Genomic DNA, 19,185 nt, shown 5'->3' with positions numbered 1-19,185 from the left:
GCGAGCACGGTACCGCCTGGCGACCCATTGACGTGGTGCCGTCTGTCGCGACGGGAGCTCGGAATTGCTTGTTCTCGAATCCGCCCCTCTGCCTCCATTTCCGTGCCGAAGCAGCGCTACAAGTACGGGACAAGAGTGGCGCATGGGACCTTGGAGAGACAAGGACGCACTAGATGCCCTGGATGGGACAACACCTCGCCGGCCCCCTTTGTTGGCTGATGGACACTCTTACCCGCAGCGGTAAAAGTACCAGACACGTACTTGTACGAGTACACGCATCGTACGGGCACATGTCCTCGTCCACGGAGCGACTTGCGTGTTGGTTCTAACGTGCCAAGGCCAATAACTTGGGAGCCCGCCTCGCCACGAACCCAGCGACTCGGCATCAGCGTATCGTACCTGAGGAGGAGAGCATCAAGGTCTCGGCCGATGCTAGATGTCAGTGCTGGGTCCCCCGACCAGGGACGGACGGAGCTGAGTGGGTTCCTTGTTGGTCGTGTCAAAACGCATCGACTGGAGCCAATATCATATTGATCTGTCCCTCCACACGGCCTGGTACCTGTACCGACGTCAATATCGGTCTGGTACCTGCCTGGGCCTTGTGTCTGTGCCGGCACGCGGGACTCGTACCTGTACAAGCCGAACGCGATGGCGACCAGAGTGACTGGATCGATGTGACCACCTACCGTACCGTGGCCCGGCAAAGTCAGTACGAGTATGGACTGCACGAGTACCTACTGGAGAGGTCGACGGGTACATCCATATCAATTGCCTGGCCCTCCCTTGTCCGCCCTGCGCCCGTGTCACCCCGACTAAAACGCTCTCGCAGTGACATGCCGACTATCAAGGCCGACGCCGTGGTTTTAAGGCCGTCGACGGGCTAGACCCTGGCCAGGTGGGTGTAGCATTTGGGCGGCCGCTAAAGCTGGCGTCGCTGCTAGCACGACGGCGGTGCCCTGGAGCAGCGCCTGTAGCCGGGCTAGAACCTGCCTTGGCAGCTAGCGGCCACTGCTAGCACTGCAGCCCGCGACGCTCCAGGCATCGCCGCAGCGGCACCCCAGCCTGCGGCCTCTGGGGCCTAGGTAGGGCCTCTGGGGCTTCCAGCACGTTATGTTGGCCTGGCGGGCCGGACGATCGCTGGCTCTCAATCAATGCCTTCGTCGACCAGGCAGTTCCTCGCGCATGCATGCATGGCAACGGGGCCGAGAGAAGCAAAAGAAAAGAAGAGAGGGAAAAAAAAAAGGGAACCAGAAAGAGCAGCACCCCGGCCTGCGCCTGCATCTGCGTCTTCACAGGAGGCGGCGATTGGCCCAGCAAAACCGCTGCGTTCCAGCTCCCTGCCTGCATCAGAATCCCAGCGAGGCTCGTCGTCCGCCTTTTTCGCTTCGACCACTTCCTCACCTCCAGCCGCTGCATCTGCATCTTACAAGTACCCGAACACATGCCCTGCCTGCGTTGACTGCTGGCTGGCTGGCTGGCTGACTGCTTCTTCGTTGCTTATTCCTGTCCTGTCCTGTCCTGTCCTGCTTGCTGTGCGCTGCTGCTCTCTCTCTCTCTCTCCTTTTTCTGCATCCTCCACTCGCATCTATCTATCTTCTCCTCTATTCCTTTACTCTTCTCCTCACGCTCACTCACGCTCTCGCTCTCCCGCCATCCCGCCTTTCGTCTTGCTGCTTCGCTCAGTCAATCCTCCCTTGCTCTCCTTGATTGGCCATCTGACGGGCGCGCTCTTCTGCGACGCTGCTGACACGCCAGCCGGTTGGCACCAAGGAGGCTACCGTCCAAAGTGGACTGGCCAACACCAGAAAAACGGCCGCGAGTAAGAAAGCGACAGGAGAGACATCTGCTGTCTCTGTGCGGGGCCGGCCAGCTGCCATCTCTTCCTGGTGGGTGCCGTTACTAATTGGCCCATTCGATCCTCTGCCTTTTGATCTCATATCAACCGGCACATCCTCTCCGTCCTCAACTTGCAAGCAGCTTTCTGCCCTTTTCCCGGTGACTGCCGCTCCCACCCCAGCCCGACTTTTGACTCTCGTTTCACTTCGGGCCCGGCTCTCTGATTTTCTTCTTTGGCCTCGTTGGTGTTTTCTTAGAGTCCCAAGAAACTTGTCTACGGGCGTAGTTTTTTCTCTCTCTCTCTCCTTCTTTTATAAGGAAGAAGAAAAAGAGGGAATCCATCTAACAGCGTTGCGATATTCTGAGCTTGTCGCCCCGTGCTACCACGCCGAACTTTTGTGTGCCCATGCCGGAGGTAGCTAGACATTGCTACACATAACTCTTGCTGCCTCTCCTCTCTGCATCTTGGCCATAACGATTTGTGGCGACCTCTTGTTGATTTGCCCCGACTCCTTGATATTCTTGTCTTGTCCTGTCCTGGAGACCGCAATTCCGTATCTGGAGTCGAACCACACCGTCTCTATCTAGCTCTAGTCTTCATCTGTCCGTCCGATACCACGGCTTCTACTATAAATCGATCGGCTGCGCCTGGCACCAACACATTTCGCCTCTTCGGTCCTCTTGGTATCGTCAAGCAGCAAGGCGTTTGAGCACATCTGTTTGTCCGGCTGTGTCCTTTTGCATTAGATCTGCCTCCGAAAGCTTTGAATCGCAACGCCAACGTCGATATTGTCCCGCCTGTTTCTTCATCACCGCGATCCGGCATCGTCCAACTTGCTTGCACCTCTTCTCCTTCGACATTAGCTGCTACTGTTACACGGCCTCGCCGGTCCTTGCACCCTCGGGTACAACAGCATCCTCGCACACGCCCTCCCAACTGCCAGCAGCACCATCCCAAGAGATCCTGTCCTTTCACGACATGCAATAATCCCACCTATCTTACTTTTTCAACAACAGCACACCACCTTGATTGCTCCATCCTCTTTGCGGCCTCTGCGCTACCTTGAGAGCACAGACTGAGAATATCAACCGTCCTCACCCCTGTGAAAGCACCACGTTGGTAGCACAGCATCGCGAGACAAATAAATTCTCTCCGATTCTGCAAACCGGGTCACAAAGTACAAGCAACATTGCCGCCGGCGCTAGTCTCTGCATCTCTGGCCGCGCTTTTCGGCCTATGCAAACCGAGAGTCGTACCAAGCAGAGCCGAACTACGTGTTGAATCTCCTTGGGGCCCCTTGGATATTTGTTAAATCTCGCCAGCCTGCGCTTCGCCCGTACTGCCGCAAACCCAGAAAACGCTCAACCCATCCAGCCATGGTTCAAGACTGGACCCGGGATTCGTTCCCCCGTCACCCGACCTTTCAGCCTCAGTACTATCCGGCTGATGGAACCGCTACGCGCCACCAGTCCTTTTCTTCTGAGAGATACGCCTCCGATGTTGTTCAACGACACCATTCCTTCCCGCAGGAACGCGTTGGTGTCGAGGCTGACAATGCCCGTTTCCAAGAGGGCACTGACTCGCGTCGCCCGCCACTCATGGTAAGTCGCAAAGAATGTAGCTGGCCTTGATCTTTTTTTCTGACAAACGTTGGAACAACAGCAAATCGACGAGGCACTGAGAACTCACTGCGGCATTGTTGCCAAGCACTATTTTGTTGCTGCCATCAACGAAGATGGCGCGTCCATGACCTTCTTCAGTCCCAGCCCGGGCCGTGGCATGACGGATAACACCATCCGCCAGTTCTTCGATGCCGGCAGATACCGGCAGGTCATGTCTCGCATCGATACAGGTAAGACTTGTCGGTAAACCCACCTCTCGACGGATTGCTAATGTAGTCATGAAAGGTGGGGACCCCATGCTGGACGACTACAATCTTGAGGACAGCTTCTACAACCGCCCTGCTGCTTTCAACCGTAGTCGGATGATTGACGGCCGCCGCCGCAACTCTGGATTTGGTGACTGGAGTGGCAGCCCCATCCGCCAAGGGCGCAAGCGCGTCAGGGGAGCCCGGGCCGTAAATGACGAAGACGATGTTCCCATGACAGTCTCGTCTCGTAGAGGCATCAGGATCGGCGACCCTCACGCTGTTTGGAGCTTTTATGAACAACGGTTCAAAAACTGCCAGCAGACGGCCTGCAAGCTCATTGCCAAGGCCTGGGTCAAGGCCGTGGAGCCCAAGAAGCAGTCCACCCATCCTTACACCGGCAGCGACGAGAAGGCGCCTGCTTGGTGGCCAAAACCGTGGGGTCCCACCAAGGACGACAAGGTCCGCCACAAGGAGCCAGACCACTTATACAAGCGAGGTTAGAAGAACTGCCCCCTATGAAAGCGCTCGAAGAATGGGCGTAGGCTAACCAAGAAGCAGAGCGTGTACATCTTCTCGCTCACATCCTGAGACTGGTTGTTGAGCCCAACGCTAAGCAGCATCCTGATATCCAAAAGCTTGGCTTGAACGTGAAGAAGCTCGAAGAGACGACGGTCGAGGCCCTGTCGTCCTTTTTCATGGACAATGAAGCCAACGCCAAGAAGAGGCCGTTTCTGAACGAAATCTTCAAGGTAGCTCGTCAGGAGGAGCGATTCAAGAATGGCGAAATCGGTAAGCTGATCTAGGCAATACTTGTAACTTTCTTCTTCTGAATACTAACGGCGAAAAAGATGGCACGACTGAGGTCTATGTCATGGCAGAAGACAAGATGCCGGAGAGTTACGCTTCGGACAATGAGGAGTCTACCTACATCAAGGACGAAGATGATCATGAGGCTAGATCTAAGCCGCTGGCTGCTCAGTGCCTCCCTCACCCGACAACATCCGAGCCCAGCTCCGCAACCAGTATTCGCCCGCCCACCTATATAAATGACATGACAGTCAGGGCCAATGCATTCCCGCCGTCCATGATTGCAGAGCTTCCCGCACAGCCGCATACATATGTCGAAGGTGGCACAATGTCTGTTCACAGCAGCCAGCCCGTGGCTACCACAGCGGCTGCCAACATCGCCCTCGACATGGTTCCGAGCCCTCATGACGCCAGCCGACGGCCGTCAGTGTTTAGTGATTACGCCAGTCCTGGAGGAATGTACAGCCAGCAGTGGCCGCAGGCATCAACAAATACCAACGCGTCGACCATGTATCCCTATGCACAGCAGCAAACTACCACGCAGTCAGCATCGTTTGTCGGCTCCGGGGTTTCCATGACATCCAACCAGCCCTTCATACCCAATTCTTTTGAAACACCACACCGGAGCGAATACGACCAAACCGGAACCCCGATATTTCGATCGGGGGACTTGTCTCAGGCACCCCCCGTCACTCAGCAGCAGGGCTACGGCTACGCAATGCCGAACGATGCGCGGGGAATGAGGGTCATGACCCAAGTTGTGGATGCCGCTGGACATCGCCCGTCTCTACAATAGAGGGATACGGCGGCCTGGTCTAGACAGTACAGGGCGCAACACGCACCAGAACGCACATGACTCTTTGTGTGTGGATTCTGATTCTGATTTTTCCTTGTTCTCGTCACTTATTTTCAATTTGTACGAGCTTTGGCGTTTACTGGGCTTTCGATAGTCCGCTGGAGGGGGCTTTCTATTCAATTGATATCTCAACAAAGCAGGCAGAATCACGCTGCCTCTTTTCTTCTTCTTCCTCTTTTCTTCTTCTTTCTCTTTTCAACATTTTCAAGGCTATCCTCTCATGCCTTTAAGCCTGTTTATTTTTTTTTGTTGCGGGCGAGCGTGCTCTCGCGATGGGTGGATCTTTGCCTCTGGCGGATGCTTTTGATGAGATTCTGCGATAACAGTCGCTTGGCGGGCACAGCCTCTGATTTTTCAAAACGTAGTTTTGGTTTGGCACTTTTGAGACTTGACGCACGCAAGCGTGACGATTGCAATGTCGGAGAGATTTTGGGCATTTCATTGGAGTTTTGTTTCTAATCAACCTGGATGCCGATGGATGGATGGGTGGATGGGGTGATACGACGAAGGTGTTGGGTGGCCATGAGATGTAGAACGAAACAAACGAAGCGAGCGAGCGAGCGAGCGACTGTCGATTTTTTTTTAATCTTGTGTTTTGGAAGCGTTGAGTATCTTGGGAAGAAAATTGGCTTTTTTTCTTGGGCGGGTATACGGATTTTGTATTTTGTTTCTTTCATATTGACGGTAATTAATCTTTGATGTTATTGTTTAATGGGTATATGTGCACGGCACAGTGATGATGAGTTTATATCTTTGCAATTTTGATCTCTTTTCTTGAAGACATTGTTCCCTTCTTTTTTCTTTTCTTTTGATACTGTTATGATCTGTAACTGTCCTCTTACACCAGTGAACAGGAGAGGCTTCTACGGGTTTCTTCAAACGTTGGGTGTGCTGTGTAATGGCCATATCGCTGGGGAAAAGCCACGAATTTTCTGACCAATGATTTGTCCCGAGCGGGAGAAGATGAAAAGGGGGGCTTTCAGTCTTTGGTGTTCGGCACGTATGGATGCATAGCCGCGAGCTGGGGGGGGGAAGGATAATTTTGCATGGGATGGATATGTACATGCAGGCAGCGAAGTAAGGGGGAGGAAAAAAAACCGGGTTACTACTTTGGAAGGATTGCTGGCTTGGAGCTTGAGAGGTAAAAGAAACGAGGCGTTGTACCTTTTTCTTTCTTTCTTTTTTTTTTTTGTGCAGGGGTTAAGTTTGTATGTGTCTGTGTGTGGTTTTTTGTCACTGTGATGGGATGCTACTGTGATAACGGGACATGGACGGTTGTGGAGTTTTTTTTTTTTCTTTGACACGGAGAGATGCCGAGCGAGAAGGGCCCATGACGAACTGGTTCTGGGCGGGGATCGGGATCGACGGGAAGGGGGGGGAGGGGAGATGAATCATGAAATGTGATGGGATGTGATGTGTGGTATAAGTGATAAATTTTTGGGGTTATGCGTGTTTTTTGCTTTGGCCGGGGAGGTGTGTGAGCAAGGGTAATAGGTATGTTGGGATTGGTGAGGTTTGAGTGCGTATGGGAACTTTGGGGGAGCATGTTGGACGGCGAGGAATGGATGCTGATACTGATGGGCATTGGAGTAGGGTTTGACGAATTAGATGTGCGGTGGGTGGGTGTTCCAGGAAAGATGCCAGGGGATGAGAGAGAGAGAGAGAGAGAGAGAGAGAGAGAGAGAGAGAGAGAGAGAAAGTGATGTGTCATGTGCACTTGGACAGGCACGGGCTGCGGTTGGTGAGTTGCAGTACAGTGGCTTGCTGTACATGAATCAGGACGAGGCTACTAAAGCATGTATGTCTGAGTGTGGAAGAAGAAGAAGAGAGAGGGTGTGGTGGATGAATGGGATTGGAGGAAGAAGCAAGTGAGTGAAGTGTGTTCAGCTGGCTAGGGGGGCTTGCAGGAGGGCTAGTAACCGGAGAAGGGAGGGCGAGAGAAAGAGGAAGAGAGAGAGGAGGAAGAGAGAGAGGAGGAAGAGGGCGAGCAAGGCTGGAGGTTTGAGATGGAGATGGGCTGGTTTGGTCCGGTTTGGATCACCTACATTTAGGGTTTTGCAGGACCGGAAACTGTCGAGGTGGTATTGACTACATGTATTGAGACAGTGTAGGTGGGCTCTCCTGATCCGGGAATAGTTGCAAGTTGGTTTTGCTCAATGGAGTAAGGAGAGAGAGAGGAAGAAGGCGAGGGTCCCACCAGAGAGCGTCATTGGCCTTTGTCTTGCATGGGCGAGAGAAGGTTGACAGACAGACTATTGATTGCTGTCTCTCTCTCTGTCTCGCCGGTACTCTTCGTGTACTCGTACTAGCAGATGCAGATGCAGATGCAGATGCAGAGCCAACAACTTGTTCTACTTCCCCTCCCGATTATCAATTGCCTCATTCTCATTCCGCCTCAAAGCGGCGCCATTTTTTCACAGCTCGCGTAAAACGTGCGTGTCAGGTTAAGAAGAAGGAAGAAGAAGAAAACCAATCCCAGTCCCGCAATAGAGACTACAGATCCCTACCGCTCTCTCACGGCAGGGTCGGGAAGGGGGATTTAGGAAGAGAAAAAAAAATGATGAGCGGTCTGGCCCGTCTCGCCTTACTTCCAGATATGGGTGCGTACTGGTGCGTACAGTAGTTTTGTTGTACCGGTACTTCTGGGATAAGAGGGGGAGGAGACGAGAAGATGATGGTGGGATTCTTGTCTTGTCTTGTCTCTCGTCTTTGTCCTTGCTTTGGATTCGGCTGCTTGCTTTGTGGGGCTGGGTCGAATCGAACTTGGCTCTTCTTGTATTAACGTAATGGCAGGCTCTCTGGATCGGCAATCGGAGAGATTGAAGCTTTGGAGGCTCCGGAAGGGTTGGGAAGGGGGGGGAGAGAGTGGCCTGATTCCGGGCGTGCTTGTTGCGATCCCTACAATAGAAGTTGTTGGTGGATGTTAGTAGATGCCAAGTAATGCTTGTTGGAAGCAGCAGCAGCAAGTCATTCCCATGGATCTCCAGCTTCGGCGTTGAGGCATCCAAGTATAAGCTGACTGTGGAGACTCCCGCCTTTTTTCATACACAGTTGATGTCTTGTGCTCTTACACGGGCAAAGATGAGAGAGACTACGAGGGCATTCTCTCTGTAGTTGAGAATGAGTGTGCGTAATTAATTATTAAACTTGGCTGGTGGGAAAAAAAAAGAGAGAGGCATTATGATTATGACAATCCATGTTTTTGATTACTATTGTACATGTACCTCGCAACTGCATCTGCTTTCCGGCTTCCTCCTTGAACCCTGCAAGGCGTCGATCAACCTGGACAGATTGCTCTACTGTAGGCAAGGCACTCAACAAACCGTTACCCGAACCCAAAGTAAAAGTACATGTACAGAACCAAAAAAGATGAACGCAAACCCCATGTCCCAATGTCACGGTATAATGTAAAATCATGTCATGTCATTTTCGAGTTACATTCTCGCGTGTCCCATGTCCGCGGACAACCCCCTCTGTCCCCATGTCCCCGGCTCGATGACCATGGATGGGGGCGGGAAAAAAAAAGAAAAGAAGAAAAAAAGTGACAGAAGACAACGAGGGGCAATCTGAGGAGAATTAAACGAGCCCGCTGCTGGTCGGTCCATCCATCCAGGAGCGGCGGAGCTGGCTCCGGGCTGCCCTCCTTTGCGTTTGTCGCCCTTGTTCTCTCGCGTGTGGAGAAGCGAACCCTTGTCTTGTCTTTTCTTTTCTTTTCTTTTCTTTTCTTTTCTTTTTTTCTTTTCGTGATGTGACTTGAACTGGTTGATTTGCCAAGAGAGAGAGAGAGAGAGATGTTGTAGCTGAAGAAGCTCGCTTGATGGAAGGGTGAAGGCAAGCATGGACAAGTCCGGTTGGCGGTTCGGCCTCGCATGAGTACATGCATGAGAATAGGTACCTAGACATAATGTATGTGAAGAGGGCTAATCATGTACAACAAGAGCCAGAATGCTCATGTGTCGTATTCCTTTCACGGCACCAAGTTTCCCTCCCTGCGCATCTGCCACAGAGACGCAGGCTCGACAACCTGGCAGGGGAGTCTCAAGTGGTGGATGGCATCGCCAACGCAGTTGACGGCGCCCAAGACACGCTCCTGGTGTATCTCAGTCTCGTGCCAGGATCGTGTCGAGGCCACGGAATTCCACGCCTCAACCACTCTTGGGCTCATCTCCAGACGCCACGTCCCGCGCCAAGTGATGGACACGCGGCACCCCCTGACGCGACAGATGAAGGCGCCGGCGTGGCCCTTTGCGCCGTTCCAGAGCACCAGCGTGTCCAGCTCGGGCATGTGCTTCGCTAGAGCCGCAGCCCTGCATAGCAAGTCCTCGATCCTGCTCCGAGTGTCCTCGTCCGCGTCTGGGTGGTCTCTCAGCAGCTGCGAGGTGAGCGCCACGCTCTTCAGCTGCGGCCACGTCCATGCCGGCCTGCAGTGGCGCAACACATCCTTGGCGTCGGCCATGAATGAAACGGCGAGGTGCTTCAGGCGGAGGCTCTTCCTGGCAAAGATGTCACCGAGGCCGTCCCTGATGGCCATGGTGTTGATGGTATCCTTGGACGGTTGCTGTGGCGGTAGGACTTTGTAAAAGTCGCGGGAGTCTTGGAATACTACCAGGCTGGTGACGGCCTTGGAAAGCTGCTGTAGCATTGCATGACGGAGAGCTGATCATCAGAGTGTTAGGTGTGAATTCAAGAGAGACGAATCAATACATGGTGGTTCAAAGGACAAAGACTTACCTTTGACGTGGTCCCGTCTCCTGTCCAGACTCGCATCATCAGGCAATGCCCATGGTTCATAGCCCATGTGCTCCATCAAAGGCAGTGCCTCGAGCATGGCGCTCAGCCCAGCCGGCGAAATACACCTTCGAAGCTGTCGACGAATGACAAACCTCGTCGCGCAGATTACTGAAGGGAGCGGCTCGCGCTCGAAGCTCGTGTCCAGCTCGATGGGCTGAAACGCCCGCCGCACAACCTCCTCCGGTGCAGGCGAGATTTGCTTGCCGTCGACCCAGCCATGCTTGGGATCATTGACCACTGGACCATCATCGCCCTCGATGCGGTCGTCGGAAAAATACAGCGGCCTGAACCAGTGCCCGGAGTCGCTGGGCGAGAAGACGTTGAGCTCCAACGTCAAGCTGCCTTGGTCCCAGACGCTGAGGGTGGTGAAGAGCTTCATGATGGCCTGGCTGACGATTTTGCTGGCGTTGGATGGTGGAGGGTTCCATCTCGCAGAGCAGGAGCAGGCATCTCTGGGGAGTTCGATTTCGAACCAGATGTGCTTGACCAAGTGCCTCTTGTGGGATGGGACCACGACGTTCAATTCGTCGAGGCAGGGGACTTCCAGGTTGAGCTTCTGGTAGTTTTCCTTTTCTATCACGTCTTGCCATTCTCTATTGATGGTGGCATAGGAGACCCAGCCGGGGAACTGTTGGTGGACGACCGTCTCCATGATGATGAGGCGGAGTTCGGGGGGGAGAGACGCCCATGATGATCGGGGGGCTTCTACGAGGCAGGGACCGGAAGAGATGGAGCCTGACATTTTGAAGACAAGTCTTTTTATATAAAGTACTTGGCTGGGTTGCTGTAATTGGTATGTTTGGTTGGTATATTGGTATATAGACCAATATATAGCCAGCCGCTCTTGCGTTGAGTGGTTGGATTGGAATATTGGTCAAGTGAGAGGACTCAGAGCTGGATGCCTGGAATATTGGTGAATCTGAGGAGGCTTTGAGCTGGATATCTGGAAGTACTTGACGAATTGGGAATATGGAAGATGAGTTATGGCAGGAGCATGGGCGAGAGCTGGTTTTTATAATGGCATACAAAACTCTGTGTCTCATTGTTTACATTGGAGACTTTTGTAAACATTGATATAGTTTGGGTAGAGTCACCGTTGTCTTGACAATGGGGTTCATGGGCTGTCGATATCTACACTTTAATACCATGTGGCTGAAGTTACTGAGAAGATTGGGACAATGGCTGAGTTTACCCCAGGCATCAGGAGAGTTTTCTGGGGGTGGCCGGAGTTTAAACTTGAGCGATACATGTGTATATATGGACTCACCAGAGGAAAGATTGGTAGTGATATGGTTCACGATGGGATATGGAAGTGACCAAATAACATGATAAGTTGGGCTTTGGCGAGAACTCCAAGGAGAAAAGAATCTCTCAAACTTGGATCATACTTTACAATACTTGTGAACTGTATCTTGATAAACTACTAACGAAAGATCTCGATCGAGATCCATTCTTAAATTCTAACGTTTACGCATCTACGTGTCCGAAGCAACAATCTTCTTATCACCAAAACAAAAACAAAAAGACCAACAAAAAGCTACAGAGAATGAAAAAGAGAAAAACAAGCCACGCAACTCTACATCTCCATCTCCGCTCTTCCATCTCCCAAAAACTCCACCTCCCCAACACCAAACAAGAATAAACTGATGAAAGAAAAACACCTTTTCTTCTTCCCAGGTATCATCGTCCAAATCGCCGTTATTAGAACCACGCCAAAGCAAACAACACCGCGGCCCACATTGCAAACTTATAACAGGGTCTACGGTATATGGGGAAAACTGCCAAGGTTACGGCACGTTTTCTCTTCCCGGTCCCCTTTCTTTTCCTTTCTTTTTTTTTTCTTCGCGCAAACTAGGGTCATGGGTTGGGACTAAAGAAAAGACCCTTGTTCCACATGAAATGCGAAAAGAAAAGAGGAGAAGAAAAAAAGAAAAGAAAAGAAAAAAAGAAAAGAAAAACTGGCTAAAAATGTCATGGGTATCGGAAACAACAAGCCACCAAGTGATTTCAAACTCCCCAAGAATAAAGAGGTGGAAAATAGGTACGTCTTATTTTGTTAATACTGAAAAAGGGGGGATTGAGACTTTTACTACAGACAAACACTACACCGTGTATGTCGTATACCAGATATCACATCACAAGTGAATCTTCCAAGACAAACACGATGCCTCAATCATTTCTATTCTCAGGCCAATTTATTTCTTCCTAGTGTCTGTCTCCCAAACCGCAGCTAAACTGAGACATCTGCAGGGGGTGCTGCATCTAACCAATTGGCAGGGCTCTTATTTGCAGCTCTACGGCTGCAACCGCTTGAATGCATGCATTAGGGTCCCCTCGAGAAACCCCGGAGATGCAGCCTCTGCTTCCGCCATCGTGCGCGAGGGATGAAAAGCCTCCAATGGCAGCCCCTGGTTCAGACATGCTTCGGATTGACAACGCGGCAAGGCACGGCACAGCACAGGTCGTGGGCATCAAGGATCGTACACATTATCTTTGGTCCCCTAGCATCGGAGAGCGCTAACAACAACAGCTTTGCTAATTACGTAGAAGGTTTTCCCATGTAGCCCAAAGCCAAAACCATGTCTGCGCGTATCCGACGCGGTCCAAAATGGATATGTAGGTTCCCCGCTGTAGTCCTCCAAGTGCATCCTACCAAACGCCAAGCTGCTGAAAGAAGGAATCTTACAGTGAGAAATGGTATCTCGCCAGAGCTGGGCCCAGTAAGAATAAAAAAAACATGAGTGAAACGGGAACCCGAATCGAGGACTTGGGTAAAATGGAAAATAGAATGATTCGAAAAAACGTAGTCATCATCATTGCCGAGGCGGGCGTGGCAGAAAGGAGGCCGGCAGAGAATCTGGTATTGACATAGCCTTGCGAAACGGGGGGGAGGAAGAATAAAAAAAAGTCATGAGCCATCGTCTCTCTCGTGTTGGACCTTAGCCTGCGTCGAGACATAGTAAGCCTCGGAAAAGCTAGAGAGAGATGCTGGGGGATGGAATATCACCAATGCGTGTCCGGATTCCTAACTCGACGGCATGCCGGCATTGGGCTCTTCCTTGGGTGCGGCTGGTGGCTCCAGACCAGCCTGCTGGGCAACGCGCTTCCACGTCTCGAGTTCTCGGTACAGCCGCTCGCACTCCTGCTTGAGCTTATCATTGGATGCGCTAAGCTCTGTTATAGCTTGCTCCGTAAGCAGCTTTTCCAACGTCCACTTCTCAATGTTTTGCTGCTCGTTCTCTTTGAGCTGGGTGATGAAACTAACTGCCCGCTGCAGAATCGAGCCCTTGTTCTTCTCGCAGCCCGGGACAATCTTGGCCAGCTCGTTAATGCCTTCGTTGATAGTCTCGCGGCGTCGGCGCTCCACTACATCCGTGTCAGTGCCCTGTGTTTTCATCCGCCGATCCAGAGGTTGTACGTCTTACCTTCTTTGTGGTTATCCTTCCGCATCTTGTGCCACTCTTCTGATCCAACACTCGGCTTGGGGTTGGGGGGAGGCGGTGGTACGGCGTATCTGTGCTGTGGTGGAGGAGGATGAGATTGGACGCCGTTCGGGGGAGGAGGAGGCTGGTTTTGGTTGACGGTTGGGTCCATCATGGGGTCGGGCTGTTGTGTCACGTCTGTGAAAGGGGTATCGTGCTTGAATGCATTTTCGTGACCGTGGTCAGGATCAACAGGTCCCTGTGCAGAAAACTGCTCCTCGGTCGATGAAGGCACATGGAGGGTCGGGTACATGCCCAGGGCAGCCTGAGCCGTGCTGGTAGCGTTGGAAGGGTCCGAGGCATCGGTGTGATCTGCAGCGGCAGCTTGCTGGAGAGCGTTGAAATCGGCAACGTTGACGCCGCTCACTGCCGCCGCTTGCGAGGCCTCAATGGCATTCTCGATGAAGGCGGCCGTGTCCGCCGGCGACGCTGACATGGCTGCTGGAGGAGCGGCGCGTTTTGTGCGCCCGAGATTGGGGCTTTCTAATTCGCGCTTTCGTTTCTGGCCAGGAGAGCCAGGAAAGCCAGATAGATCGTGGTGTTCAGTGACAAGTGTATCGGCCATCATCTAGCTCTTGAGAAGGGGGGAAGAAACCAGCGGTGGCAAGCCGTGATGCAGTCGACCAGCTGAGGGTTTGTGCGCTTGGCGGTTTGGCTAGACAGAGAAATTATATAGTATATTGTTGAAAAGTCAACAGTCAGCTGAAATGCATGTGGTTGGACAGTCCTGAGCCTATGACCCTGGTTAGACGACGACACTAAGAATGCGATACCTGAGAGGATATATTAAGGAAGCGCGAAAAAGAAAGGTTCAGCTGGGCACTTTTGGTCCATGCCAAACGCGGGAACTCATATCACTCGACAACAATGGCGGCAAGGGAATGCAAGGCTGAGGTAGAGATGAGCAAGGGGGGTGTGTGCTTGCATTGCAGCACAGTGCCTGGTCACGGACGAAGATGGGCGATGCGAAGCTGCAACAAGCTGCAACAAGAGCGCACATTCGCTCGACTTGAGCCGAGCCCGACGTCGTGCACGATCCTAATGCAACGGCCGCGGTGGTCTGAGACAGCGGGAGGACGCCGGCGGATGAGTGCGGCGCTCCTCGTTCATCGCGGCTCACTTGAGCTCACGGCGACAGTGAACGGCTTGCGGCCGCATCATCACCACCGCAATGCTTCCAGCAGGCAAGGGCACACATCCGCCCAGCTGGCGCAGGCAATCGATGCGGTGATTCAGCCATGGCAGCATCAAGCAAAAGCTGGGATGCAAGAGGCGCCATCGATAGAATGCGTATCGCGGCGCAGGCGATGAAGCTTCAGATGCGAGGTGGTGCGCGGACCAGCGACGATGCTACGGCTTAGGGAGTGCAGAGAGGAGCAAAAGAAAAAACAAAAAAAAAAAAAAAACTCGTCGCAAAGGCATCTCCCGTTGCTGCTGCATGGTGCCTCGAAAATGCGCAGCTCGGCCATCGTGAAGCCATCGTGATGAACGAACGGGTAAGGGAAGTGCATAGTAGGGACATACCGTGACGATCATGTGCTCTGGAGCCAGATCACGGGTTTGGTCGTCTCACGTGTTTTGCGTGATCAATCTCGTGATATCGCGCGACGGGGTCCGAGTCGAGTGTAAGTCGAAGCGGCAACAGCTTTTGAGATGAAAAAAAAGCACCAGAGGGCATTAAAAAGCTGAGAAAAAAAAGTGCATGAAGAAGACGAGTGTCGCGACGGCCGTGGTCAAGGGCCTCTTGTGACAACTCTTATGCTTACAAGGCGTATTTTTTCCTCCTTGGAGAGACCAGATGCGTCTGTCTACGTTGCAGAGAGAGACGGAGGAGAGGCGCTGAGGAACAGGGTCGGGTCACGCGGCGGCAGAAGGGAGGCAACACGTGCAAGCAGGCGGGAGGCGATAGTGATGAAATACTGGCGATGCCTTGCCGGCGGTTGGGCGCTAGGCCGCATTGGGGCTGCAGATTGCGGCCTGAGGCTGAAACCCGGGACCTTCGTTTGGGCGGTTGGAGCCTTTTGGAGGAGGAGGAGGGGGGGGGGAGAAGAGCAAGTACCGGATACATGCGCTTGGCGGTGCTTGGACACTGCAGGCACGGAGGGCAGATTGTGGCCTGGCAGCTGGAGGTACCCGTACCTGGTAGGGACCTGGTAGGGGACAGCTGCGCCGGGCCCGCGGCCAATCAGCGCGCGCGACGGGGCACGTAGGCGCAGCGAATGGGGAGAAGCGCCGGCGCCTTTGCGAGCGCATGGGTGCTGGAAGGGCTGGAGATTGGGTGGAGGCGGAAAAGGCAACCGGCGCATGATACAAGAGGCAGACCGACCTGGTGTTGTTCTGTTGGGTCTTGCAACGTTCAGGACGATGTGCAGGTATCGGTACTTTGGGGGGGGGGGGGGGGGGGGGGGGATGGAGAAACGACACAGCTGGAGGTACAGTTGCCGAGTACGAGGTGAATACCGACGGTGTACTGGGTTGGTACATGTACTCGTTCGTACGTGGTTCGCGGCGATGGGCTCCTGCTGTTGTTGCGCAAATCGCTGCCACAGGGCCTCGACGGAAGCTGCTCCGTGGCGTACCTGGCACCTCTCCGTACACGACGGGGCCAGGCGATAAGAGGCAGCGCTCGTACCCTGTGAGGTACCCCGTGAGGTACCCCGTACCTTGCACAGCAGCCTGGGAAGCTGCAAGCAAGCAGCAAGCTTGGCAAGCATCAACTGGCCCTCTCCACTCCAACTTTGGCTGTGCGCGTCTTCCCTCCCACGGTGGGGCCCAGCAACACCATCAGACAATACCACGTCCAGCTGTGGCCCCTCCCGCACCGCGCAAGTATCACCTGCTAGGGGGTTGCTGTCTGATGATGGAGGTCTGGCATGGACAGAATTTTGTTTGATCAAGTGTGTGAGCAACTCGCAAATCCATTACATTCACCGCGCCGTCCTGCTGCTCTTCACCGGCCCAATAGACGCCTCAAGACTGCAGTCAGTCACCTGAGGCCATAGCGAATCACTTGACTGAGAAGCGATGGCTCTAGTGCGCGGGTGAGACACTCACTCATGCGGCCCCCAAATGCTGAGCTGACGGTTCGTCTGAATACCTTGAAGTGCATGAGAGAGGACGGCGTGAGGGACATGTCTGTTATTCACATTCACACTCTGATGCCAACTCTTCAGCTTGACTGATCGGCTTGAACATACTGATCCAAGGTACTGAAAGAGCTGCCAACGCTTCCTCATGGGGTGCAATATAGCATACAGCCATCATTCATACATACCACCCTCCAAGATTCACAGTCATGCTGATCATGCAATATAGGTATGCAAACTCACACTAAGACGGACCGAGGGGGGTGCTCACCTAAGAGTTGGCATGCCCAGTGACTCGGCATCCATCTTATAGTGGTTTCTTTAGTGCCATGTAGGCAGTAACAGAAAGCTAAATGAAGCGTATTGATCCTTCATTCGATTAAGTAATGGCAACATGTACGCTTGACCGGCTTCACGCTCACCGGGATAGCGTGACGCTACCTCAGCATCTTGGCATGGCTACACAAAGCTGCAGGAAGTCACCAGCCATTCTTTATGTATTTGTCGATACTAGAACAAGGTGACATGAGTAGCGGAAACAACCTTAGTAGGTACTTTTACATGAATGTCCCGGCTAGGAGGAGATATAGTACGCGTAAATCTCGACGATTCAGCAGATGATGCAAGTGAATCCTGTCCAAAACGTCCATGCATAGAACCTTCCCCGTGATCATATCGATGGCCCATTAGCTGACCAACTCTAAACCGCATATGCTTCTACACACGCACACGCCTGCATGCTCTACTTACAAATATATCGAATATCCATATCTTGAAGTAGCTGATAGCATCATTACGAGATAACAGCTGATAGTAGCAACAGCAAGAGATAGTAGTTGGTAATAGCCTGGCAGAGCAATTAACGGAACACATGCAAATACCTATCTTCCCAGAGATGCATTCCATGTTCAAATCACAGACCAACTTGGGTCAACCAGGTGACATCACACGACATCACATATTATGTGAGCCGCGTTATTTGTTCTAGTCGGGTTTCCGTTCGTATTCTGAGAAAGTCACTGCTTCAAATCCCAACCAGGGCAGCACTATGCGTCTTCTGTGAATGGCCAGCTTTGTCAGCCTCCAGGCTGCTTAGGTTGTCGACTCTACTGGCTTTTAAACTACCTAAACTAAGAAAGCGCAATTTATTGTCCTCATCAAGATATTGTTTTTGAGATATTGGTACATATTGCCGTCGCGTTGGTAGAGTCGTCGTTTATATGAGTATGTGTAATTAATTCCGAACTTGATGGTGATTAGAAGTAAAAGGCAAACTCTAACAGTGGAATATTATAAGCAAGAGAAGATTGAGACATTTTGGTGGTCTTGGTGGTCATTGTGTATCGTGGCTGCACATCGGTTTATATAACAACAAGACCTATAAGAGGCACAAGAGTTGGCACAACCTCACGACGATGTTACCGGAACCGGCATCTCAGAGTACATGTGTCGATGCATGCACTGCCACATAGGAAAGCTCTATAAATTGCACAGGATGCCAAAGGATGCTAGAAGAGGGGGACAATCGTAATTGGAGGTTGATGATGATGAGTATACGATTGGCTGAAGATGCAAGTACTACCTATGCAGTTTATTCCCACCTCTCAGCCTCATATGCAAGATATGCTTGAAATTGATAAGAGCTGCAAATTCTTACTTTGGGAACAGGTATCAATACTTCTTTACAGACGACGAATACAATTGAGGGATGAAATGTGGGCGTTGAAGGCGGAAGTTAGCGGTCGCTTTACCTGCTCGACCCCGCTGGACGGTCGCCAATCTCAACTTTCAGGCGTCTCACTAACCCTTCACAGTGTACATGTACAAGCCAGGCAACATACTGATGTCATACGACTCGCATCAAGCACTACATCCTTTAACTGAAACCCTGCAAGGCTTCCTGTGTTGCGCGTCATTTTTCATCTCAACCCTTTGATAGGTACTGTTCAATCAGAACTTTGCATCATTCTCTCATGATGCTTCCAGTCAATGGAGCTACAAAGGGCATTGACCTCTTTTGAAGAGATGGATTGCCCTCCTGGCAGTGAGCACTACTTTGGACCCCAAGTCGACCCTCGATGTAGACCATTCGACTTCACGCTGCTATTTGAAGACATCTTTCTCGTTGGCTTGCCGGCTGTCTTGTTTCTCATTCTTGCACCCATACAGATATGGGGCCTGTTCAGGAGGCGAGCTGCCTTTTCCGTGAGGTCAAGGGCCATCCGGCGATGGAAAGCGGTTTGTCTCCCGCCGATAAACACAAACGATGTACTTACGAATTCTCTGCAGGTGGCTTTTGCCGCGATCCTTGCTGTTCAAGTCGTTTACCTCGTGTATAGAGCTCGGTATGCCGAATTGCAAACCAAGTTATCGCTTCCGGCGGATATCTTGAGCTCTACGGCTATGGTGGCAGCATTCTTCCTCTCTAGAGCAAGCCATGGACGATCACTCCGCCC

General features: G+C 52.3%; 3 protein-coding genes across 3 annotated transcripts; 1 reads left to right on the top strand and 2 right to left on the bottom strand.

Moving 5' to 3' along the window:
- Positions 1 to 3,213: 3,213 nt before the first annotated feature.
- On the top strand, positions 3,214 to 5,310 carry Triagg1_5271 (uncharacterized protein; the record flags this gene model as incomplete). The annotated part of the gene is made up of 5 exons (XM_062899767.1): positions 3,214 to 3,438; positions 3,500 to 3,689; positions 3,736 to 4,203; positions 4,266 to 4,496; positions 4,556 to 5,310. The coding sequence occupies 5 exons, from the start codon at positions 3,214 to 3,216 to the stop codon at positions 5,308 to 5,310; spliced, it is 1,869 nt and encodes a 622-aa protein (XP_062755745.1).
- A 4,027-nt stretch (positions 5,311 to 9,337) lies between these two features.
- On the bottom strand, positions 9,338 to 10,813 carry Triagg1_5270 (uncharacterized protein; the record flags this gene model as incomplete). Its single annotated transcript, XM_062899766.1, has 2 exons — positions 9,338 to 10,026; positions 10,102 to 10,813. The coding sequence occupies 2 exons, from the start codon at positions 10,811 to 10,813 to the stop codon at positions 9,338 to 9,340; spliced, it is 1,401 nt and encodes a 466-aa protein (XP_062755744.1).
- Positions 10,814 to 13,186: 2,373 nt separating this feature from the next.
- Triagg1_5269 (transcriptional regulator family: Helix-loop-helix) lies at positions 13,187 to 14,211 on the bottom strand (the record flags this gene model as incomplete). Its single annotated transcript, XM_062899765.1, has 2 exons — positions 13,187 to 13,527; positions 13,587 to 14,211. 2 exons carry the CDS (start codon positions 14,209 to 14,211, stop codon positions 13,187 to 13,189), a joined length of 966 nt encoding a protein of 321 aa, XP_062755743.1.
- Positions 14,212 to 19,185: the final 4,974 nt, after the last annotated feature.

Source organism: Trichoderma aggressivum, assembly GCF_033847375.1.
Source record: "Trichoderma aggressivum f. europaeum strain CBS 100526 chromosome Unknown scaffold_018, whole genome shotgun sequence".
Taxonomy (NCBI): Eukaryota; Fungi; Ascomycota; class Sordariomycetes; order Hypocreales; family Hypocreaceae; genus Trichoderma; species Trichoderma aggressivum.
This window is presented reverse-complemented; position numbering and strand designations above follow the sequence as displayed.